Raw genomic sequence first — 25,103 nt, forward strand, 5'->3', positions numbered from 1 at the left:
CACTACTAGCTCAGTACAGTTCAGATGCTGACTGGACCTTCTACAGGTAATAAATCTGCATTAGCCTACAGTAAATATACTGAACATAAAAATAATGGGAGGCTTACACAGAGCAGAGGGAAAAGGGGACGGCACAGGGAAAAATGGAAGTAGAAACAAACAGCAGTGGTACGCTTTCTAAAATGAACAGAAAATGAAGGTCAATTGAGAACTGGATACTAACGTTAAAAAAAATGGGGTATCATTAATATCACTGGAAAATCCTCCAATGACAACATCTCATTGCAGTTACTTATTTAATTAGCATATCACATTACCTTACATGCTCGATACTAAAGTTAGATGAGTGTGAACAGACACCATGGAAAAAACAAATTAACTTCTATTAAACAACATAAATATGGAACTTCTCAGTAAAGCGTCATCAAAACACGTATAAACATAAAGTTTACCTCAGCTCCTAAACTGAGAGAGATGATTTCATCCTCAAAAGCGGAATGTGTATCAATATGAGGAGGAATTCCTGCATAAGAAAAGACAAATTAAAAAAAAAATCAGAATAATAATAATTGAGTGCTGTCTCAGTTAGCAAGCTTTATTTCCATGAACATCCATATAGAAAACTGGGATGTACAGCTGAAACAAACAAAACTTACCATAAAAGAGGGAGTTGCCTTCCAAAACAATCCAGGACTGGATTACATCTGACTTACATCCCCAGACTAGATGCACAGTTCACACAAGTGTCCTGTATAATCAGCTGAAATATCTGGAAGATAATTCAGAGCACCCAAAGGCTACACTCATCCCCTGAGGACTCCAAATGCTCTCCTTGCTGCAGAGAGTAATTTAAATCACTGTGCTCTCCTCTTAGGCAGTTCTGTGCTTAGCATTAACAATTATGCTATGTTAGGTGATTTTGGGCCTTAGCTCATCTATGATCATTCAATCACAGAACAGTTTGGGTTGGAAGGGACCTTCAAAAGTCATCTAGTCCAACCCCCTGCAACAAGCAGGGACATGTTCAACTAGATCAGGTTGCTCAGAGCCCCGTCCAGCCTGGCATTGAATTTCTCCAGGAATGGGGCATCTACCACCTCTCTGCGCAACCTGGGCCAGTGTTTTACCACCCTAATTGTAAAAAATTTCTTCTCCTGTATCTGATAATGCATTTCTCCCTCACTCTTTTCACAGAGAAGGAATCATTGCAAATACTCGCTCTCTCACTAAGCAAATGATTGTGTTAAGGGTCTCAGCTTCAGAATTAGGACGTACTACCACAAATGGAGGCACTGCCAGGATCAAACCCTGTCTCCGCTTTGCAGTTCCCAGGAGAACTCCACACATCATTGCCAGGCCAACCCCTAAGGCAGCACATTTGTCAGTGTGTGTATGAGCAACACATTGCTGAGAATCACCAAAGCAGCCAGCAATTTTTTTTTTTTTCATTTTCTTTCAGATCTGCTAATCAGAAAGGAACTGCCATCCCCCACAGCTCGTGCCACCCATTTGAACGCCAGGTGCTGAAACAGCAGCAACATGTCACAGCAAGATCTCACCACATAGTGGGGAACTGCAGCCAGCAGTAGAGCAAGGCCAGCAGAGAGCTCAGGGGAATGGCAACTGCACCTTCCTTGGACACTATAGCAGATCCAGACAGAGTAATCCAAACCAAAACAGTTATATTTGCTTATTAAAAACTCTACCCACATTAATTTTGGATATTATTGAATTTCTGCACTGAAAACATTTTTTCCTAACAGTGTCAGTCAGCCGTATAAGGCATCCTTATTTTAAGTCAAAATTTACTATTCCATTAGCTTTGGTGAAAGCAATACAAGTGTTTTATGATGCAAACATTTAATCTGAAATAAGATCAGTGAGACTTGAAAACCAAGGACACTTATCAGTTTGTGTTTGCTCATAACTTTACGTCAGCATAAAGCACTGAAACTCTGCCTTCAGATGAGCACTAAAGTCAGCAGAATTCACTGTGCAGCAGGGCAACATTGGCAGCTTGTCTTCAGTGTCACCCAGACAATTCCATCAAGACCACACTGACCTACCTGCTTCTCTTACTCCATATACGCAGCTCATAAACGCAGTCACCTAAACATTCAAAAGTGGATAGGGACCTTCAAGTATAGATCTACCACTTTAAACATGATTAGGACCCTGAATGAAAAAGTATCCTCAAAAAGGAATTCATTTAATGTGTCTTAAGCGTCACCACTACAGCTTAGAAGGCCAAAGTCATCAGTCATTCTTTAAAATACCAAGTATAATTTCTAGTGTCAATCTGACTCAGAACACAGATATTAATCTGACAGCATCCTGGCTCATTCATATGATTTGCACTTAAGAAAGGGTATTTTGCTTTGGGTTGTTTGTTTTTTTGGTTTGGAGGGTGAGGAGCAGTTGATCTTGGTTTTTTTTGTTGTTGTTATGTTTTGTTTTGGGTTGGTTTGTTTCTTTGGTTTTGTTTTTTAAACTGCTTCTTTTCTTGATAGAAATCTATAACTCTAACTAATCTTCTCTGATGTCCCAGCCAGAAATACATGACTATATCAATTTAACAGATTGTCATATACATAAACCAATAGGATCAGCTTTTCAGACCCCTGTTTGGCAGACACTGTATTAGCTGTCAGACATTAATTCTGAAAGAAAAGCTGTTTCCTTTCCTCCTAAGGACAAATGAAATACCCACTCTAGAAAGGAAGCCAGATATTTAGCTTTGATGACTGACCTTCGCAAAAAGCACAGCACATGATTCATTCCATAAAGGTGTGACTAGAAGTAAATGTCTCTTCAGATGTCTCCAGTTTGGGAAAGATTACAGAAACAGAGTAATTTCTTATTCCTCAGATAAGGGAATACTGCTTGTATCACTTATGAGTCCATATATATTAACATTCTATTTTATGTACTAACAGCAAGAGCCGTCGCCTGGAGATCATGCACAGTACATACACGGATCAAGAAGAGTTTGGAGTGAAAAGCGCACTAGAGTACAAAACCAAATATGACTATTCCTACAGCATTTTATATCTGGTTTCCTTGTTATGGCCTCGGACTTAAACACCATCCATTTCCATAGCAGTGGCATAAACACAAGCTCCCAGGTTCAGAAAACAGCATGAAGACTTTATCTTTGATTCAAAGCTCCTCTGATCCCAGAGGAAATACACTGAGCAGGTCCTTAAATCCTGTCCCTACATCATGTCACATTTAGATGCCATTCTCTTCCAATCTTCAGTTAAGTTGTACTGGTTTGGCTGGGGCAGAGTCAATTTTCTTCACTGTAGTCTGTATGGGGTTATGTTTTGGATTTGTGATAAAAACAGTGTTGATAACTGCCTGTACCATGACATTCAACCTCAACCCATGAGTTTTCTCACTTTTATCCTCCCATTTCTACTCCTTATCTCAATGAGGGGGAGTCAGCAATTGGCTGTGTGGTGCTTAGTTGTCTACCAGCATTAAACCACAATGTAAGGCAAAGAGCTCAAAATGTTTGAAAGACAAATAAACTTACCTTGTCCAGGTTCATACTGATTTACAGTCAGTTGATCAGGCTTATGTTTGATATATCCCTGTTTCAAGCACTTCTCCAAGAATAGGTTGCAAATTTCAGGAAGACCTAGTTAGAGAAACAAAATTGTAAGCAAGACAAGAAAGCTTTTTTACATTTTTATCCTTTCTTTTTACAATAAATACAACAACTGGACAAAACACAAAGAAACAGATTCAAAGATACATAAGTCCATCTTTAATAATGATCACTCTGCATTTGCTGTAACACACACACATCAGAAATGGGGTCCTGTTCTGCAAGTCTGATATATTTATATCTCACAATTAGAAAGGCTATTCCCCAAAGGCCTCTGCATTCAGAAGTAGTTCAGGCCTAACTCCTTACAAATGCAAACTGCACTATCTCAGCACATAAATAAAAGCATATCAAATCAGAGGCAAAGTTTCCAGCAACTACGGTAAAAACATTGCAGTCAAGAAGGAAAATTATTTTACAGAAAGTGAGAAGTTGTGCATAGAGTTCTCTCAAAATCTATTACTGAATTAGATTAAGTACCACCAAGAAATCTGCTGAAATTAAACTGGTTTTGAAATGGGAATGAAAGTTACAGTCCTTCACTGAATCTTTGGTTTGCTGTTTTACCTGAAGACTTCATTGTAAACTTCTGCTCAAGGTAACACCCACAAACATGTTAGTAGCACTCCTTTCATCAATCTGTTGACTTTTACTTCTCAGTTGTTCTCCCACAATGAAGTGTTTCTCAATTAAGCTTTTCTCACACCAAATATTTTAGCTGTGCGACAAGGAAACAGCTCAAATATCATTGCTTTTATGATTACACAGCTTCACTGTTAAAACCAAAGTGTAGCCGGAATCCTTCTGTTAGAAGCTACACCCACCCAGTACATATGCATCACCTTAAACACCTTCACATTTTATAGGAACTTAACTCCCCTATTTTACTGTTTTTAAATCTGAGACTATAAGATGACTCACTCGCTTTGCTCTGACTCACAACTCTCAACACGAAATAAGAGTTATTGAAACCTTTTCAAATCTGCTTTCAGTCCAAAAGAAATTTTATTTTGGTTTGCATCCAGCAACCTTTCAGCTGGTCAAGATAAATATACAAAGCAATAGACATCACAACCCCCAAACAAGTATGCAATTTGTAACACACAGTTGTTTTATAAAACAAAAGCTAAAAAAAAAATAACAATTACAATCCCAAAATCCTTATTTGACTGGACTTCAAAAGGCAGCAACAACTGGAAAACAAGCTTCAAGCACTCACAGTAATTTGGAATGTATCCCACTCAAAAGCACTGTTCAGTGTGTGCTTAAGACTAAGTGAGGGCTCTGCTTTTATTAGAATTGCAGATCCATATCGCAGTGAGGCTTAAAGGCTTTATATAATGGTTCAAACATCAGTGCAAAATAAGTATGACTTAATAGGGAAATTCTCACCTCCAGGTAAAGGTTTGTCTTTATCAACATTGTTGTTATCATAGCAAAACTCATATCCAAAATGTTTTACTCTTCTATGTCTTAAAGTCTGCTGGGCTGTAAAAACACACAAGTTTAAAGTAAGATTAGACTACATAAAGCAGTATAGGCAATTTTCTATGCTTCCCTATTCCATCTGACCTGCTAAATCTACACATTCTTTAACTAACAGTTGAAACTGTGTTTGGCCCTTGTTCTTCATGGCACACTCTTGTGCCCTACTGCCTTTCGTATTTTCAGCACACATCACATTCACAGCTGTTGGAAGTCAAACTGATAGTGGTTTTGTACATGCAAGAAGGAGAAAGCACCAGTTTTCCTGAGCCATGTGTAATGCATCTTTATTCTTGCCCTGATCCCTGAACCTGCATTTGATTAATATCCTGCAGATAGAGCAGGATCCTTCACTTTCACCAGTCACCATTTCCATGTTAGCTAATGCCAATATAAAGCTTTGTGTTGTCCCAAGGAACAAAATTTATACAGAAACCTTGAAGTGAATTCCAAGAACAATTCACTTTTTGCAAGATCTAATTCCACAGAGCTCAAGTGAAAGCACAAAAGCATCTGGAATGTGTGTCTCACTGACTTCTTTTTGATTTAACGTGACACAGCTCCTCAGTTGGACATCAAATTAAAAGCGTAACCCTCACAGAACAGGCTTGTGTTTGACATAAACACATCTAAAAAGACTTTAGTTGTTTCTGGATGCAGAAATATTATTCAAGTAAACCCATACCAGAATATCAATTCAGATCACTTGCCCCCAGGAGTTTATCACTTGCAATACAAGATCCAATTTCTAAACTACTAAGAACAAATACACAATGATTTGAAACAATACATTTACCAAGATGTAGACTTCTTGTAAACTGAAAAAGTAGTTAACAACAGCATAAAAGTATGGAATGCCTGCATTTCTATGGTTTTGCCCACCATTTTGAGTATCTTCATCTCCTACCCAGTCAATACTTTCCAACAACCTCTTTTCTTCCTCTGGAGAAATGATATTTTCAATGACCATCAGGCCTGGAGGCAAGCTTGTAGGGACAGCGTTCTTGCAGAAAACTAGGATATATGGAAAAAGAAAATATTGTCACTGTTTAGAAAAAATAAAACCATGTGGTCCCTACAGGGATATTTACTATGTATGGGAGTACAGTATAGGTATAGAAGTATTTACTTTAATGATACAATGGAGTCCTCGTTAGAGTATTATCTAGTGAATAAATGATCACTTTTTGGCATGACAAAACAGGGCAGACCCATGTTTTGCATCACGCAAAGCACATTCTAATTTTTACTGCATAAGATCAACAAGACTCCGCACTATTTAAAAGCAATACCACTAGTGATTTTCATGTCAAAATAACAGTAGAAAGAATTTCCCAGTCACTTCAGGATTCTACTTGCATTTCATTTTGGTGATTTATCAAATCACCAGATTACTCAGTCCAGAGAAGCAAACTGTAATCAAATATGGAGGCATATAATGCAATACGTAGGCAAACATAAAATGTTGGCAATGCAGACATTCAGTTTGCTACCCCAATAGCTTTAAAAAAGCTATTCACTGGCCTAATGTATAGACCAACACCAGGAACCCTTTCCACTAGACACTATAAAAGCTCACAGAAAGAACAACAGTTCTTGTCCTAAATAGTTTATAGTCAGCCATAAAAAAAAAAAAAACTGGAGAGAAGGGGACAAAAAAACAGAAATCTTATTGTGCTTATTTTCATTCTTGGAGTTGAGATGGAGACCACAAGAAACAAGGTCATACAAAAAAATCCAGTGACCTGTCCAGAGATCTCTTGGGTCCCAGTTTAGCTCCTTAATCACAAAACTTTCAAGCACAGTATTGAATGGCCAGGGAAACTACCTGAAGTCCTTTTCTTATTTTGTCTCAAAGTAAAGGAGTTCAAATTAGAGTATCCTATCAGGAAATACAAGGAGGAATGCTTGTTTTATGTCCTGAATCTTAGATTCTGGCTTTCGTTGTCTGTGTCTACTTGCAAAGACCAGTGTGCTTTTAGCTATATTTATACCTAGAAAGTAAAAGCAAAGGGAAGCACTACGTAAGAAGATGGCTGTATAGGAGAGCAGAAAAAAATATACCTTTTTCCACAAAATTAATATATAGAACAATGTTTTGGCCAAAGTCTTCCAGTGTTACTTCTTTTCCATTAAGGGCATCAAAGGCTTTCTTGGCTGCTTCTGTTGTCCCATATTTCACAAATGAATATGGTTTATTTGGTGGCATTAAGAGTGTTTCCACCAATCCATATTCTTCTACTATCTTCAGCAGCTGGTGTCTACTCATCCCATTACCAAGACCAGCATTGGCAATAACCAGGCTCTAATTGAAGGGGAATTAAGGAAAAAGAAAAAAAAATTAGAATAATACAATCATTTTGGCTGGAAGAGACCCTCAGGATCATCGAGTCTAACCATAACCTAACCTAATCCTAGCACTAAACCATGTCCCTAAGAACCTTGTCTAAATGCCTTTTAAGCACCTGCAGGGATGGTGACTCCACCACTTCCTAGGGAAGCCTGTTCCAATTAGTGATTACTATCATTTCATTTAAAACTAACACCCTACCAGGAGAGCAGCTGTATAAAGAAAAATTAAGTAAGTCCGTGAGTACTCTTTTATGTATTCCACATTTCAAAGAGCTTGGTATATAAGGCAAAGGCAAACACTTGTTTGCCTAGTACATATTCTGGCAGAAAGTCTTGCAACCCGTATCAGAGATACCTCCTCAGTTAATGCATGTAGTTACTCTTACAAGAGCTCTTAAGCTTCAAACCAGCACGTGTGTCAAGTGTACTACAGGCAAACAGTGACACTGACACACATAATTTTGGAGGTTTCTAAAACAGAACTTCTCCCAAGACCTGTTACCACCAATAAAAACAAAGATAAAAACCTTTGGAAACTTTTTTTTTAAGACAGTTTTTCTCATCTTTGCCAAGGAGTCTCTCCAAGCATAGAGTGATTGATATTCCCAGTCCCACCTCATGGCCCCCATACATCAAGTTCACCAAAAAAAGCAGCAGCCTCTAGCAACAGAGCATCTAGTTCTGCTCCAGCACTCTCATCTGAAAATCCTCCTTCCTGTTTTTATAAACAAAGGGATTTATATCCCATTCTTAGTTAACACAGATTAGTTCATGCACAATGCCTAATTGCTTAATTCTATGCTTTCATAGTGATTTATGCCCAAAATTATCAAGGAGCACACAGTTTGCAAGGACTGTTTGTGGTTTGCCAAACATTAGAAGAAACAAAACAGAGCTTTTCATGGGACTATTATTCAAGAAATATCCTTTGAAAATACATAGGCCTTTTCAAAATAAATTAACAAGTTCTTATGACATCTAAATAGCTATATGCCATAACTGGATGTTCAATCTAATCATGGTGGTTGAAAGAAGTGTAAGTGCCTTTTTAAGGCCAAATGAGGATGAAGTCTTGAAGACTTGATTGAGCTACAGTGACTCCAAACAGCTAGCAACGATTTACTCAGATTGACTCCCTGTAATACCTCTCCAGAAAGCTTTCAGACAATCCTTTCCTTAAAGTCTATGAATGTTCTATGACCTTTTCTGAAGGCAGCTGGTAAAGTGTTCAATTGTTTCAAATGATAGCATTTCACTTCTCCAAAAGACAGAAAAACAGGTTTAAAATTGAAGAGAAGGATTATTTTAAAAATGTATATAGTGAGCATGTCTGAGGCACCACTGTGACTATGCCGTTAACACTTGTTCTTATCACTGCATCCAGCTGTCCATTACTGATCACATTTTTGAAATGTGACCCCATTATGGTTTACAGTTATTTTCTAGCATGATATTAACAGGAAGGCCCAAGTCTGTAGAAGAAATGCAGAGACTCAAACAGTGCTTCCACCGGCTGTAGGCACCTCATCTACAAAGTCTACCACTATACAACAGCAGTATGTACAGCAACTGATCACGTCTGAGCAATTTCAGTAGAATCAGACTCTTGCACCAAGGCCGAAAGCATTTTCTGCATTCTTTAGACAAGTTTATCACTAGCACTATGATTTTGTTTCATATACCACTTATTAAAATGTTCCTTCTTCAATGAGGATCCCACTGGACCCCAGAATTATCCTTTGAATAGATTCAATGGATAGCTTTGTATCTGGGGCAGTGTCAAGGGGAACAAGTTGCAGATTATGGACCTATTTTCAAGCAACACTAGAATAACACAGTCCTTGCTCCAAAGAGCTTACAATGTATGCAAGATTGCTGGGTCATTTTAGCCTATTCCCACGTGATGTGAAAACTGAGTGAAGACTAGGCCAAATTTTGTTACAAAAAGGTACAGAGATCTAACTGATGTTTCCGTATTTGAACAGGAAGAATTTGCAGCGTCAAGATGAACAAGGCTAGAGTTAACGATACTGCACTACAGTGCTTCAAGCCATTAGCATCTCCCCACAATTCACGGAAGGAAATTATAAACAGTCTCTCTGACTTCTTCCCTTTCTGTCCGCAAGCTCCTGTCACTTGCTTTTTGCTATAACAGTATCTCTGAGGTCACCCTCTGATCTGCTCTAACTCACTACTGTGGCAGAAACCACAGATCAAACAGCTGAGTCATTTTCTGTTAGGTTAAAATGACTTATGGTACAGTTCACGGAGTATCATAATAAAGCAGAACTCCCTCCTATGTTGTCCTCTTTTGTGCAAGGGAAGAGAAAGTAGTCCCCTTTTCAACAGCTGCAAGTCAGTCAATCAGTTCAACTCCCACAGAACCATAGCCTAAATCAATCTACATGAAGAAAACAATGTGGAAAAGATTTCTAAGAGAGACATGTTTTCAACTGGGAGTTTAAATACGATAAATCATACTTTATAGACAAGTACAGAGGAAAGAAAGATATAAAAGCTAAAAGCCAGAGAAGAAATCAGACAAAGAGAAGAAAAGTTTATCTACTTCAACACGGTATAATTTCCCATGCTTTCTCCTTCTCCCCAACCCAAGGAAATACTCTTTCAGATTAAAGAAAAAAAGCTTATCCAAAGGCCATCAGAGTCTCTCCACAGACATTAAACTGCTGAAGTACAGCTCTGCTTTGAAATCAAAGAGGCACAAAAAACCCTCAATCTTAGGAAGTGCATTTTGGAGAACAGTATTTTAGACAGAGCATATGTAAGAATCACACACCAATAAGCAGCATTTTCACACTACCATCAATATTACAACTGCCCATCACCTGTGTGCCATGGGAGACGCACTCAATGCCCTCGTGTCTCATCAACGTATGCTGGGCTCTGACCTGCTTCCTCAATACCTTCTTCTTCATTTTATAGACCTTTAAACGATTTTCACTGGTTTTAACTTCCATGCTGGTGATCTGGGAAGCAGAAAAAAAAACACATAGTAAGTATCCTGCTTGAAAAATTAAATACTTCAGTCTGTTGTAGAGAGATAGCCTTCCCATCCCACATGTCATCTCTAGGATAGTTACAGTATTTGCGATAATTCCAGATTTCATGAATTATTTGAGGCTGACAAAAACTGAGCCTGAAAAGTAGGTTCTTCCTCAGTCAATGGCACAGTTTTCCACATCTCTGAAGGTTGTTATTAAACTCTCTTTTCTTAAGAAGAGCCCTCCCCAAAACAAAGCTTTATAAAGACTGTCATGATGACAGATTGGTAGATTTAATTTTCCAGTTTTTCTATTCCTGTCATGAAAAGTTTGCATCAAGTACATTCCCCTAGATACATCTAATGGGTTACCCTTACCAGGATTCACCTGATTTGCGGGCTTGTTCAGCAAGGTTATCATGACCAAGCTGTTCAATTAAAAGATTTGCTCCAAAAGGCTTGGCCTGCCCAAATTTATTTGCAATACACAGGTGAAGAGAGGCCAACACCTTTACAGACCACCCAAGTGCAAGTTCTTATCTTCTGGGCAGGGGAACAAGCAGTTTAAAACTACTTTACAGGGAAGTATAGGACAGATACATCTTTGATTTGGTGAAGTAAGTTTACAGAAAGAATAAAAATACAGGATGGGTTTACTCTTTGGAACCACACAAACCTGATTCAGAAGGAAAAACATGGGGGCTCTGCACATCACCCATTATCAGTCAGACCATCAGCAGGGAGCATCTGCAAAACAGACCCCGCCAGAAAGATATCGAACTGAAAGGCTAAGGCCTCTCTAATAACATCTACATCTTTGCACACTTGAAGACTCCATCTGATCTCAGGGGAAAGCGGCTCTGAGTTTCATCATGCAAGGTCCTCGCAAACTACCACTTTTCCACGCAAAAGCCAAAAAGTCGTGGCCCAATATCTGGCCAACCAGCATAGAAACTGAAGCTGAAAGACTGCTTCCCATCCTTGAAAAGCCTCTGAACTAAACAACAGAGTACAGGACAGATGAGGTGTGACTCCGCTGCCTAAACAAGAGCATCTAAAACTGGCAGAGATGCCTGGCCTTTCACCTGCTGCTCAAGAAGCTGAAGAGCTTCCCCACCTGCTGTGTCATGCTTGCCAAGATCACCCAGATGTCTCCAGCCCCTGAACACATCTCAAACAGCATTACTTGCAATACTGAGACAGCAGAACCTTCCCTTGGTCTCTGAACCGGGTTCTAAACTCTCTGCCTTGTCCTTTGCACTGTTACCCAAGGCTGAACTCTGCAGACATGGAGACCAGCAATCTGCCTTGATTTCTGAATTGAGGAGTCACATTCAACAGTACAGAAGCGCAAAACTTTATTTGGTAACATCTCACATGCCCCCTACAAAGGCCATCATGACTACAGAAGAAAAAGCACACAGCAATGGATTATTAACAACTGTTACCACCTCCTTTCACAAGTATTAAAATAAGTAGGTCCTGAAAATACACTGAAACAGTCCCCCCTGCTTTGCAAAGCTAGTTTCAAGTTATAGCAGGTCACACAACTGGCTTGAAACGACTACAAAAGTCAATGTAAAGTTTTAAGTAATGGGGGAAGCTTATTTGCTGTAGGAGCCACTTCTGAAAACGAAAGTGCATCGCTACGATAGTGCAGTTGTCAGCAGAGGGAGCGCCACGCTCAGTTATGAACTTCAGCAGCTTATTATTCAGGTTAGGCTTGGTTTTGTGCCGCGGACACGTAAACATAAATGTATACACACAGACATCAAAACTTGTGAAAAAAAAAGTAAATTCAGGAGCCCTGCTGGGGAGATTTAGGAGTCCCAGCATTGACCAAACGCGCCTGAGGGCGTCAGCACATCCCAGCGGCTCTGCCACCCCCGCAGCACCTAAACCTCCACTGACACCCCTCAGATTCAGGGGCTCTGAACACTCGCTGAAAACAACAACGGTAACAGGAACAACAACAGGAACGTGCGCACGCTGTTCTACCCTCAGAGGACACACCGGGCGGGGGCTGTAAAAGCCGTCAGGCAAAGTGGTTGACTTGGCCTTGTCCCCCTCACACCACCCTGCCCTGCCAGGCCGGGCCGCCGCGGGAGGGAAAGAGGGAACCCCGCGGAGGGGCCGCCCGCGCTCCCATCGCCCGCGCTGGCTCCCTCCCCAGCATCGAGCCGGGAACCGGGCGGGGCGAGTGCTGCAGCCCCAGACCCGGCCGGAGCAGCACGTTACCTGGCTGGAGGCGGCCATGCTGGGGCGGGCAGCCCGCCCGCCGCCGTCACTCCGTCATGGCGGCGCCCCGCCCTCGGCGGGCGGGTCCCCTCTGCCGGCTGGGAAGTGTTACGTCTTCAGGGCCTTCGCCGAGATATAACATCTGCCTAATTACCGCAGGGTGAGGGCAGGGAAGTTGTGTCGCACAGGCCGGTGTAGTGCGTCCCGGGAGCGTGGTCAGGCGGTTCCGCAGGGAGGCCTGTCCGCGCCTGGTGGGTCCCGGGCCTGCCTTAAAGCGCTTAGGGACGAGCGTGTAACGGAGGGGTGGGGTGGGGTGGAAAGTGGCCTTCTTCAGTCTGGTGCTTAAGACAGATGCTTGCTGTATCTGTTCCGTATTCTCATTTCTGCTCTCCCAAGTGCCACTCGGCCTCGCTTCTCTGTGGGCCCTCTGCCTTCTCTCTTGGAGTGGAGCCTGCTCCTTGTCACCCCCCTTCCTAACAGTAACATCATCTTCCAAGCCTGCAGCAATGTTTGAGGTCCCAGGTCAGCCCCATGGCTAGATCTGCTTCTTCGCTGGGGGCAATTTAGGGGACAGCCACACGTATGCAGCAGGTAAAAGATGTGTTCCCTCAGGCCAAGGCTCTCACCTGAAGGGAGCATCACCCACACAAGCCTCCAGCACTGACCACATTTCCTTTGGCACGTCCCACACAAGGAACAGAGGAAGACAAAACCATGCCAATGAAGTCAAGGCCATATGAAGAACGACCCTTCGGTTGCATGCACATATTTCCCCGCACCACTCATAGCTAGCTGACAACCCCAGTAAGGCTGCTTAGTAAACCCATGCTATTTAGCGACCTGCCTCGCTGGAAGGAAGCATCTCCACAGCTCACTAGCTCCCTGCATGAGAAAGTAATCCCTTAAATCACAGCTAGTGTGTAAGTCTTCCCTTCATTTTTCTCTGCCATCATAGACTAATTAAGTTCCATACTGTGCCCCTAGATATAGACCTTTCCCCCTCTTTTATCCAAAATACTAAAGTTCAGCATTACCTACTTTTTCTGTTTTTACCTGAAAAAATATTCTACTTCTCACTGTAGGTTATTATCTAAAAAGCTGTCTTTTTTTTTTCCTCTCTCTATTCAAATACCAAGCTGATTTTTTTTTTTTCTTCCCTCAGTCTCCTGTGAGTCTTTAACCTTTTTCAAGATCAATTAGGTATGGGATTCCCAGGTGGGTGGTTTGTCCTTACATCCTGACTGATGAGCCTGTAAACCTGTAGTCAGAAACCAGCTCCTCAGCTTTGTCCCAGATCCGTGCTCTGGATGAGCCTAGCCATGCTGTTAGGTAGGGCTGTGCTTGCCCAGAAAAAAACTGTATCTTCTTTCCCTTGGAGTATATAGCGTGGCCTGTGCCAGGGACATGGCTATCCCATGTACAGTGGGTACAAGCACCATAAGGATGTGAGGCAGGTGGGGCACATCCACCAGCTTGTGAAGGTGGTATTTGGTTAGAAAGATTGTCCCATTTCTGTCCTTCCAACACAGTCTGTGGCATTACATCACTCTCCATCTTTGACTCATGCAGTGAGTAGCAAGGTATTGTGATAGCACAGATCATTTACTTGAGTTTTCTTGTATGTAAAGTGTGAATATTAAATGCCTACGTAGTAAGAGTATAGCAGGGAGCTTGTTAACCTCTGCAAACACTAAACACCAGCATCAGCTGGTCTTTTTATAAGCCAGAATGAATGGGGGAAAAAGAACAACGAGGTAACATCAAAAGCTACTGTGTCTATCAAAGTATTATCTGAGGCCCTCAGCCTTGGAAACCACTAAACCTGAAAGCTACTGAAAGGGTGATCCTAATGAAATCAGTTTGTAATTCATTACCCATTTGTTCTGACAAGTGGAAAATACCTGCCCAAAGTGTATTGCTGTCAAGGGCCTATTTCCAGTTCGAAGTCCTGATTATGTGGGCTCTCTAGTCTTCTGTTTTGCTGTCCACATGTGGTTTATCCCACTGGGGGATAAACTTTATTTTTGCTGTCCACATGTAGTTTATCCCACTGGGATGAATTGCTGGTAGGTAGGAAGCAGAATGTAGGCTTAGTGGGATGTTACATCTCAGAGCTCTGGCAGCTGCCTGACTCTGTGTTTGCCAGTCATTGTTTGGGCTTATTCTGTTTTATTATTTTGAAAAATGTTTTCCTGGGGAGAACAGACTCAATGCATTTTTTTCTTAAAATGTCTTTGTACAATTAAAATTGGTCAAGAATTCGTGATGCATATTGCAGTAACATTTCCTTTGTAAACACATCAAGATTTTATTTCTATAAACAACATTCTCACATAGGAAAAATCCACCGATTAAAAGGAAAACAGTTAAAGTCGGTTTATGAGGTTTTAATACAGGAATATTATGGTCAAACCAGAACTGTTATTGCCTTTATAATTTAAGACCTGAGGCATTGTGTAGTCCCTTGTCATACCAGATAACATGGGTATAGACTCTTGTAGATACAACAGTGCTTATTGACTACAAATGAAAATACATCTACATATTGTTAACAACATTGTCACCGACTAACCCACAAAATAGTTCACAGAAGTGGGGATTCAAATACATTTACATTTGATGTTAATATAATATCTGATAAAAAGTTCTTTAGGAGAACTCACAATATTTTTTAAAAATAAATAATTTTTAATGGTAATATTTTGGTTTTAATATTCAGCAAATATTCTAGTTTGAAATTAAGTTTTCATAGTTTTCTTAAGAAAAAAATGTTTATAACAGAAAATCTTGGTTCTGGCTCTACTTTTTGAAATTGATAACAAGGAACCATGTCTTTTAAAGCAGAATGTCATGTTCTCAGTTCCTCATGAGTGAGAAATAAAAAGCTGCTGACTTTCTCCAGGAGCAAATTACAATACTCACTATGCTCTTAGCTATTTTATCTTTGCCACATTCCCAGGGAGAGTCAAGGCACTTGTCCAGCACTTTTAATTCCTCATCCACTTCATATGATAGTGAACAAACAGATACCACCACTTCTTTTTCCTTCAACAAAATACAGGTTATTGGTCCATGCATGGAAAGACAATCTTACTGCCTTTTACACCAGTGCAAGCCAAGCCATGCTTTAGCCTAATGTGATGAAACTGGATTTCCATCACTTTCAAACCCAATTGAAAGAAAATCACAGGAAGATAGTAGGATTTGCTGTATCAAATCTCTTGATTTAAGAAGCTGCGGTTTAAGAATCGTGACAAATAGGATATGCTTCAGGATAGCAGTTTGTTACAGAAATAAAAAGAAACCTCTTAGCACAAAATCCAGCTCAAAATCACCCACAACTAGTACTGTAGATGAGTGCCATAGTAAAGGGTGAGCCACAAGATGAACTGTTTTAGGATAGCATTCATGTATTAATTAAGGACTTTGACAAATATCTGTTGACCTAAATTCAAAATGTGCTACTGCTGCTGCTTGTGATGGTAACATTCTGCACAACAAATCTCTGCAATGCCAAAGGCTTATATTTTTCAGGAAGATGACAAGGCTGGCTCTGTGCTGTGTCATTTCAATTCAGCATTTGTGCTGTTCAATGCTAGATTTCATATTTCTTTCTAAAAAAGAAAAACAGCCAAAATACAACTTCAAGAATTTTTTAGCAATTGCATAAGACCAAAAAGATACAGGAGAAATCTAAGCCCTGCTAAAATCAATGGGAGTTGTGCCAGTTGTTACAATAAAGGCGGATTTTAACCTTATTTTCAGATACTAGCAAACAAAGATCTTTTGTTCTCAAGAGACTTAAAACATCAAGTAATATCAATATGCTTTGTGATTTCTAAGCTTTAGGCTATACTCTCTTCATACCTCCACGCTTTTTTTCACAAACATAAGACTTTGGAGTATATATATATATTTTTTTTCCTTTAATAAAAGCTGAAATTTTCATGAAATCTCTAGACTCAAGGTACTGGAGTTTTAAGAAATAAATTAAATAGTATAAATCTTATGATAAAATTGCAAATTTTTGCAACACTGGTTTTGTGGCACAATTGCATGATTATTGTTCACTTCCATTGTTATGAGGCACCACCCTCTTGTAAAGCAGGTTTCCTTGGCACAACAGCAAATTTTTTTCTGAACACACAGATTTTAGTTCTGTATTGGGACAGCTACTGATCTTGTCATCCAGGGAACTGGTCAGTGGATATTTAGGACTGGGCAGAGGTCAGCTGAATTGAGTGCTTCTGCTACGCCATGTCTGCAGTGTAACCATGTGCTATCAGAGGGCGGAGGAACAGTTGTAATTTGTGTTGTCAGGCGCACTACCAAGGTTTGCCTACATTGCTGGGTCACCAGTAATATCTCACTAGAACTTGGAGCACAATTCTGCAGGCTTCACTGAACGGAAAATCTTTGATCCCTTCCTGGAGAGTACTCAGAAAACTCCTGTGAACCTTCAGGCACAAGGCAGAAATCACTGTAGTTAGTTACGATGTGCATTGCACACATCTGAAGACCTTTCGTTATCAGTACTGCCAGTCCAAAGCTCCAGCTCTTGCAAGGTTCCTGCATACGTGCACACAGATACCAACCAACAGAGAGTTTCCTCATTTGATTAAGGAAGAATCTAAGAGATGTAAATTCCCTAAGCACAATTAGTGGCAAAGTATAATATCCATGAAGAGCAACTTAAAAGCTCCCAATGCTCCTGATATACTGTCTCCTGGCAGCTTTTTCTGCTCACATAAGACCTCTCAGTGAATGGTCTTTAGCCCTCAAAGTCCTTCATTTACCAATACTAAGCAAGTCATAAATTGCAGGCAATTATTTTGCCCTCAGTTTTAATTTTCTAAATATTCTCTGGCCATAAGCCACCTTGGACACTTATGCTTTAAGTCTTTCCAAAGCTGTGCCTTCTCTGCTCTAAGAATACTACAGACATTTCCACTCGCTAGCACAGGGAGCCTTGTACAGTTTGGAGCAATGGGCCACCATCAACTTCTCATCAGACATTATGCACCTTCATCATCACAGTGTTGTTTTAAAATACTAGAAAACTATCATGCTACATAACAAGTTGGTGAACCATCTACTAGAGGCTTGAAGATTATTAAATCCATAAATGACTAATGGAGATTTCTTCAACAATTTCCCAAATGCTCTGTTGGCTCTGCTGAACAGGAGCTGCTGCTTCCACTTCTAAGGTGACTCTTTCTCTGCAATTCAGACAAAGTCTAGAGAAGATCTTGTGCCAGTCTAGTACACTTTCCAGGCTGCCAGAAAAGTAATACGAAGTACTGAAAGAACCATACAAAATATTGATTTCCCTCTAAATCACTGAACCCATCAACACATGGTTTAGTTTAGCCTTGAAAGCAACACTGTTAGAAAGACTCAAACAGAATATTTCTGTTTTCTCTGGCATAAAGGCTGAAAAGTATAGTCTCTTCTTCAAAGTCTGCATGTACTTTATATTCTCTTCTTGCTCTTTATGCCTGTTTTCCATGATGAGACAGGAGCTATTGTTTTTTGGAATTACTGATCGAATTATGTTATTCTCTTCTGGCCCTACAGTCAAAATCTTACACTAACCTGGCAAAACCCAGTTCTGTCACAAGCAATTAGGATTCGGTAGGCATTCAGAAAGCAATGCGACCCTGCACAGGGATCCTCCCTGATATCTATCCTAGGCAAGCAGTCTGCTTTCCTGCATATCCTTGGAAACCATCGTTTCTCACAGTTATCCTTCAGGGCATAAATATATCGTTACCACAATCACAGAATATCAGGCAGTGAATTTCTCTACTTCATCAATCAATACATTTTTAAGGATATAGTGCTTGCAGTCCAGACACAATCTGCAAAGTTAATTTTTAAAGGCATGGTATTGTTTACATGCAGAGAACTAAATATTACATTTCCATGTAAGTGAGATACTCAGTGCCTTCAGTGAGACTGGAGAGAATACTGCCACATATTCCCTAGACCGGGACTCTGTCCTTTCAGGTATCATCTCAGGAGGTCTCATTAGCTGTTGCTCATGCAATAGATTCACTTTCTTTGGAAGAAGAATAGCTGTGCAATCATAAATTAAATTTTCTACATGAAAATGTGGCCCGTTTCTTGAGTTACCCCACTTGCTGCTCTTGTAATCCAGTTTTCCTGGACTTCTCTGGATCTGTGTGCATACTCAACACATCTGAAAAATAGAAGTTTTAAGTTTTTCAACTAAATGGGCTAAAAAAAAAGATGCATGCACCTTAGTGGCATTTTTTTCACAAACACCACTTCTCTGTGACTCAGTTTGCCAATCTGTATGACATTTACACAAATATTTACCAAACTTACCAAGGGTTGCAAATCTTCATGAATCATTGTTTATGCGACACTTTGTAATCCTTGAATGAAATGTAGCATATGCATTCAGAGTATGGATCTGATTAATGGCAGAGGATAAATGAAAAGAATAGATAAAAATGATCACATCGCTTTGTTTTTCCCTTGTTTCAAATTGGTTTCAAATAAATTCTCTGTTACAAATGCAGATCTTTCTTTTCCACACCGACATAATATGTTTGGTACACATCTTAGTGAAGAAGATCAGGAACCAGTCTGATGTTAACCAGCATATTCAAGTCTGTTCACTTTTATTAAGATAAAAAAGCAGGTGTTGTTAACATATAGTATTTGAAATTCCCGTCTACATCACTTTCTTTTACTCTTTCTATATAGAAATATCAAACAGAATGATTTAAATTCAAACATTATAATATTAAATACTCTTAATTCATACTGCCAAAGTCCTTGCTGGCAAAATTATTTGCTTCAAGAGATGGGTAAACTAAATGAGCATACTGGCTGCTTCACTGTGCTGTCATCTCTCCAAAGGCTATATGAGCAAGCCTGACACACTTCATCTCTCATGTTATCATCATCTGCATGCCTTTGTTATTGTCTCCTGTGTTAAACTTTACAGCACCTTCAATCAAAGGAATATAAGTGAAACGAAGTGTGGCACTGTAAATGAACAAAATAACTAAGAGAGAGGTTTAAGAAAACATCGTAAAGGTTGTGTGCAAACTGCTTTAGGTGCTGTAATATCAGTGCACGAGAGCCATGTAATACACAATCTCAGGACAATTCTGTATTTGACGCTTGTCCTGAGCTAGGCACAAAGAGTTGCCAGCTGTTCAATATTTCAAAGCAGAGTGTTGACACAGATTTGAAGCATCACAATGATTATGAGATCGTTGTGATACTTGAAATGGATACTCAGACATAGCAAGAAGGTAGTTTTTAATTTGGGGGACCAGATTTCTTAAGCAAACAAAATTAAAGAATTTAAAGATTGGAAATGTATTTTATTACCCCATCCTTCTCTTCCCTGCAGCAGGATGGTTCTTTATCATACATGCCTATAGTGTTGTGCAGCTCAGTTGTAGGAATGCATTTTGGGGGAGACGATTTCTGCAGGTAAGTCCCCTACGCTCATCAATTACACAGGACACTGTCCTAGGAGCAGAGTTAGCACCTGCTTGAATGTACATGGAGACCAAAGAGGGAAGCCCTGGCTACATCACGTAATTCAGGATCATGCTCAGTACCTGAGCACTGCTTGGAATGAGGAGGAATGAACTGCAAACCCCACATCCCACCCAGTAAATCCCAGTGTGGATATATATGATTGTATATAGTAACAACAAATGACCTCTACATAGGTTGTGCAGTATCAAACATAAAACAGAGGTTTTAACTCATGCTAGCACATGAGCATCCTCAGATCAAAGGCTCCAAAAGTGTGACAATTCTTACATATAAGCAAATCTACAGATGTTTAGTACTCTGTTTCTAGATTCTTGTGCATCCTCAACAGGGCCTGTTTCCATTTATTTTATATGGTTTATTTCTTTTTCTCCTTTTTTTTTTTTTTTTTTAATTTATTTATTAGGTGTAAACTGTAAAGCTCCAGGCAGATATATAAAAGTTTCTGGCTATGTTGACTCAGGAGCAAGGACTGTATTGGGAGCACCTGTCCCCCTGCATACATAGTACAGTCCGGCAGCTGAAAATGGATTTACTATAGACACCTTTCACTACAGAGCTCACAATAGTTTGTCTACCTCTCACATGATTCCTGCTCCCACTGGCAGCCCCCAAAACTCCAAATTCCTCCTCTGCAATGTTCCTTACTGAACTTTTGTTTCAGCAAGTAACTTACCCCCCAAATGCACGTGTGCAGAACAGTGACAAGCTGTGCTCAGAAAAATGTCTCCTGCCATCTGCACTTTTACGCAAGAGTCCTGTTCACCTGGACCACATAACACTTCTCAGAAGGCACAGCCCGATGTTTGCTGAATGACATCCTACACCTAAGGTAATCTGAGCTTGATTCTTCTCTGAACATCTTGACAAAAACTGCGGTTAGCATCAGACTCACTAATTACACCATGCTTTTGCCACCTGTTTGCTACCAACTTTGGAAAGGCTCCATTTCACCACATACCAGTATGGTCATTTCTTACAGTGGTCTAATATCAAGATCCTGTACAGTTTCATATAAACCTACAGGTTTTCAAATGACAAGAGGTTTGATGCCATTTCCTATGAAGTGAGGGCAAATAGCTGTTTAAATTGAAGTCACACTTCATGTGTTCTGGCACTAGGAGATGTGTGTTCCAGACGCATGTCTCCAGTACTAGGAGAAAAGTGTAGCCTTTTTAATGCAAAGCTTTTCCCCATGAGCAAAAAAGTTTGATCGGCTCAGTCAAAGTAATAAAGAAACACAGCAGCTGTTTTTGCTGGTTTTGGTCTAGACAATAGAGTAGTGAGGTGCGTTGCAAACTGGCTTAAAGAGAGAAGCCAGAGAGTGGTGGTCAATGGTGCGGAGTCCAGTTGGAGGCCAGTATCTAGTGGAGTGCCTCAGGGGTCAGTACTGGGGCCAATATTATTCAATATATTCATTAATGATTTAGACGAGGGAATTGAGTGTACTATCAGCAAGTTTGCTGATGACACTAAGCTGGGAGGAGTGGCTGACACGCCAGAAGGCTGTGCTGCCATCCAGCGGGACCTGGACAGGCTGGAGAGTTGGGCGGGGGACAACCTGATGGAATTTAACAAGGGAAAGTGTAGAGTCCTGCATCTGGGCAGGAACAATCCCAAGTTCCAGTATAGGTTGGGGCATGACCTATTAGAGAGCAGTGTAGGGGAAAGGGACCTGGGGGTCCTGGTGGACAACAGGATGACCATGAGCCAGCACTGTGCCCTTGTGGCCAGGAAGGCCAATGGCATCCTTGGGTGTATTACAAGGGGGGTGGTCAGTAGATCAAGAGAGGTCCTCCTTCCCCTCTACTCCGCCCTGGTGAGACCCCATCTGGAATATTGTGTCCAGTTCTGGGCCCTTCAGTTCAAGAAGGACAGGGAACTGCTGGAGAGGGTCCAGCGTAGGGCAACAAAGATGATTAAGGGAGTGGAGCATCTCCCTTATGAAGAAAGGCTGAGGGAGCTGGGGCTCTTTAGTCTGGAGAAGAGGAGACTGAGGGGTGACCTTATTAATGTTTATAAATACATAAAGGGTGAGTGCCATGAGAATGGAGTCAGGCTCGTCTCAGTGGCAAACAATGATAGGACAAGGGGCAATGGGATCAAGCTGGAACACAAGAGGTTCCACTTAAATTTGAGAAAGAACTTCTTCTCAGTGAGGGTAACAGAGCACTGGAACAGGCTACCCAGGGAGGTTGTGGAGTCTCCTTCCCTGGAGACATTCAAAGCCCGCCTGGACACATTCCTGTGCGACCTCACCTAGGCGTTCCTGCTCCAGCAGGGGGATTGGACTAGATGATCTTTTGAGGTCCCTTCCAATCCCAAACATACTGTGATACTGTGATACTGTAATCATTCCACAAGTATCATTATACTTAGCAGTATGGTTCCATTACATCAATTTTCTGTTAAATGCACACCACTGTCACCAGTTTTCTTGTGTATTATGGTCCCCTAAATCACACCTGGGCTGATAAAGCCAGAAGATCAAACACTAAGGAGCAAAAAACAAAAACTTTGAGGTGATCCACATGTCTCAGGACAAGTGCTAGCAGACTAAAGAGCAGGGTGTGGTTTATCACACCCTGGTAATGCCCAGCTGGCAAAAGGGTCCCCTGATGCCCAGGGCAGGTGAGGACGATTTAAAGCAGCCTGAAAAGGTTTCAGTTTCTGCTGAGGGTAGCCTGTCTCATCCTGAGTAAAACCTGAACAGATCAATAATTTGCACTATAGGGTTTGAAAACTGAGGTAAGACAGTTCCTTATGTAAATGGTGGGAGAGGTTGGTTTTATTCATTTATCTTTCCTTACTACAACCTGTAAGATTATTTGGGGAGTACTAGGATTGTTAGGTAAAATGTATTCTTTCTCTTCTCTGTTTTAAGTAAAAAGAATACAAGTATAGCTAAATTATTTTTGCTGCTATCTGTATTGTCACAAAATGAAAAATGTTATTTGTTTAAAAAAAACCAAAATAATACTGTAAAAGCATTAACTAAAATGTAACTGCTTATGGTGCATTTAATAATGCTTGGGCGGCGTGTCTTCTGAGAAAAGTGCTGGATGGTGTCAAAACACATTAGTTTATTCACAAGGGCACAGCATGTGTACTCTTTATCAATCTTGTCTTTATCAGTAAATTCTGCAACAATGAGAGCTTCTATCCAAAATGATGAGAGACTTGAGCTTTTGATTTTTCACCAATATCTGAGCTAGGTACGTTGCTAACTGTTTGTTGTTTTTTGGGGGTTTTTTTGCTGCTTCTGTCACCTTCTTTCCAGTGCTAAATTAATCATGCAGGTGACCTTGCTGTTTTTTATTACACACAGCAGGCTCTATGAGCTATTGCTGGAAAAGTGTGACATTGCTCAACTAGTGGGGTCCTGTATCTATTTTTTTTTTAATGTTTTTCACTGCCACTTCTAAGTACAGGTTATGTTTCTGCTGTCATGTACAGTTTCTTTCATTTGCCATAAATTAAAAATAATTATGCTATTAGAAGGAAAGTACAATATAGCAAAATGTTCTCTAACTGCTTATAACCACAAGAGCTGGAGACATTTTAACCCAGGGCCTGGTTAGCTTTAAAATGCTATTTTGCCTCAACTTTTCATGAGAACAATGTTGCTGAACATCAGAGGCATAGTAATCTGGGTAACTTCCATCCCAAGACGTTGAAGAAATGGGTATGTAAAACTGCAACTTGGTAAGAAGGGTCTTCTAAAAATCCATTCAGATCTGAAATGGCACTGCATGACTACAGCATAGCCATGTACCACTGCTCCATTCCAGAGAACAGGCAGAATGCCGTCTGTCAGTCTGATCCCCTAAATTTGCTGTAATGGTAAGGGACTGAAGTCAATGAGCCTTTCCAGCTATGTTTTAAATTCCTTCACATTTGTGGACAAGAATATGGCATCTGGGATGGTAAGCCTACTTCTGCAGCATGGATCTGGCTTTTCATGCTTATGATGTGTCTTGCATAATTATGGATGAATTCTCTCACAAAGGTATGTTCTGAAACTTATTTTGGGAAGCATAACTGAACTCGGCTACTGAAGCCCCTGAAAAGTTCCCCAATACTGGGTTTACTCTGTTCGGAGATGTACTGGCTTGCAGTAGCTCCTCCAGTCTCATGCTACGGCAGTCCCTGACAGGCTTGGGAACTGGCAGCAAGCATGGGGAATCATGGGGATATTGTAATTAAAAAAACACACTGTAATGCAGGAAAGAGGAGAAAGAACTACTTTTCTACTTGCATTGATGTGTGGAATTAAACTGGGAACTTCAGTGGGCAAAACACAAGGCAGATAGGAGGTAGTAAAGCTGCAGTCTGATGCCTGTCATTTAGTGGGTTCCTTTGAGCATTGGACCTTGCTTGCTGATGGGCAGCATGGCTGTAGTGGAGGCTGCTCAGAGTTGTCCCTGTCATTCAGTCAGGTCTGCAGGTCACAGCATCTGCCAGGCAGGCACATCAGGCCTTGGTGGCACCAAGTGGCAAAGGGGCAAGGTAGCTCTAGCTGGGGGGAGGCTGCAGTAGCAGTCTACTTTGCCTTGAGTGTAAAACATGAACAGCATTTCCTAGTTGTTAAATGTTTAACTTAGTGACCTAGTGTTTTCACCACAGTACTGTATGTGACAGTTGATTATGGGATCAAAATGACTGGAAAAGTAGGAGCAGAAGAAATTAAGCCATGTCCCTTTAACAGGCATGAAGAAAGCTATTTTCAGGTTAGGCATAGAAAACACTTTGAAAAGGAGGTTAATTAGCATTTTCATCTGAAACCCAAGATCATTGGACAATGTAGGGATGCCAATGTGGCCTGACAGCCTGCTTACATCTTCAAAGGAACATCTGGGCAGATGCATG

At 40.7% G+C, this 25,103-nt stretch overlaps 1 protein-coding gene across 3 annotated transcripts in view; it reads right to left on the minus strand.

Moving 5' to 3' along the window:
* Positions 1 to 12,796, minus strand: part of ALKBH8 (alkB homolog 8, tRNA methyltransferase) — a 47,293-nt gene extending 34,497 nt beyond the window's left edge. Inside the window, exons 1-8 of one of the 3 annotated variants that reach the window (XM_065849548.2) lie at positions 12,690 to 12,747; positions 11,128 to 11,198; positions 10,297 to 10,437; positions 7,163 to 7,403; positions 5,981 to 6,112; positions 5,006 to 5,101; positions 3,539 to 3,643; positions 453 to 523 (exon numbers count right to left, since the gene is read on the minus strand). In XM_065849548.2, the coding sequence (XP_065705620.2) occupies positions 453 to 523; positions 3,539 to 3,643; positions 5,006 to 5,101; positions 5,981 to 6,112; positions 7,163 to 7,403; positions 10,297 to 10,437; positions 11,128 to 11,163 (822 nt within the window). In that variant the 5' untranslated portion in view covers positions 11,164 to 11,198; positions 12,690 to 12,747. Of the gene's footprint in view, positions 1 to 452; positions 524 to 3,538; positions 3,644 to 5,005; positions 5,102 to 5,980; positions 6,113 to 7,162; positions 7,404 to 10,296; positions 10,441 to 11,127; positions 11,199 to 12,062; positions 12,111 to 12,689 lie in introns of those variants that run through there. The other 2 variants (XM_065849557.2, XM_071803772.1) reach the window with 2 other exon arrangements.
* Positions 12,797 to 25,103: the final 12,307 nt, after the last annotated feature.

The sequence above is a fragment of the Patagioenas fasciata genome, chromosome 1, assembly GCF_037038585.1.
Source record: "Patagioenas fasciata isolate bPatFas1 chromosome 1, bPatFas1.hap1, whole genome shotgun sequence".
In the NCBI taxonomy this organism is placed as follows: Eukaryota; Metazoa; Chordata; class Aves; order Columbiformes; family Columbidae; genus Patagioenas; species Patagioenas fasciata.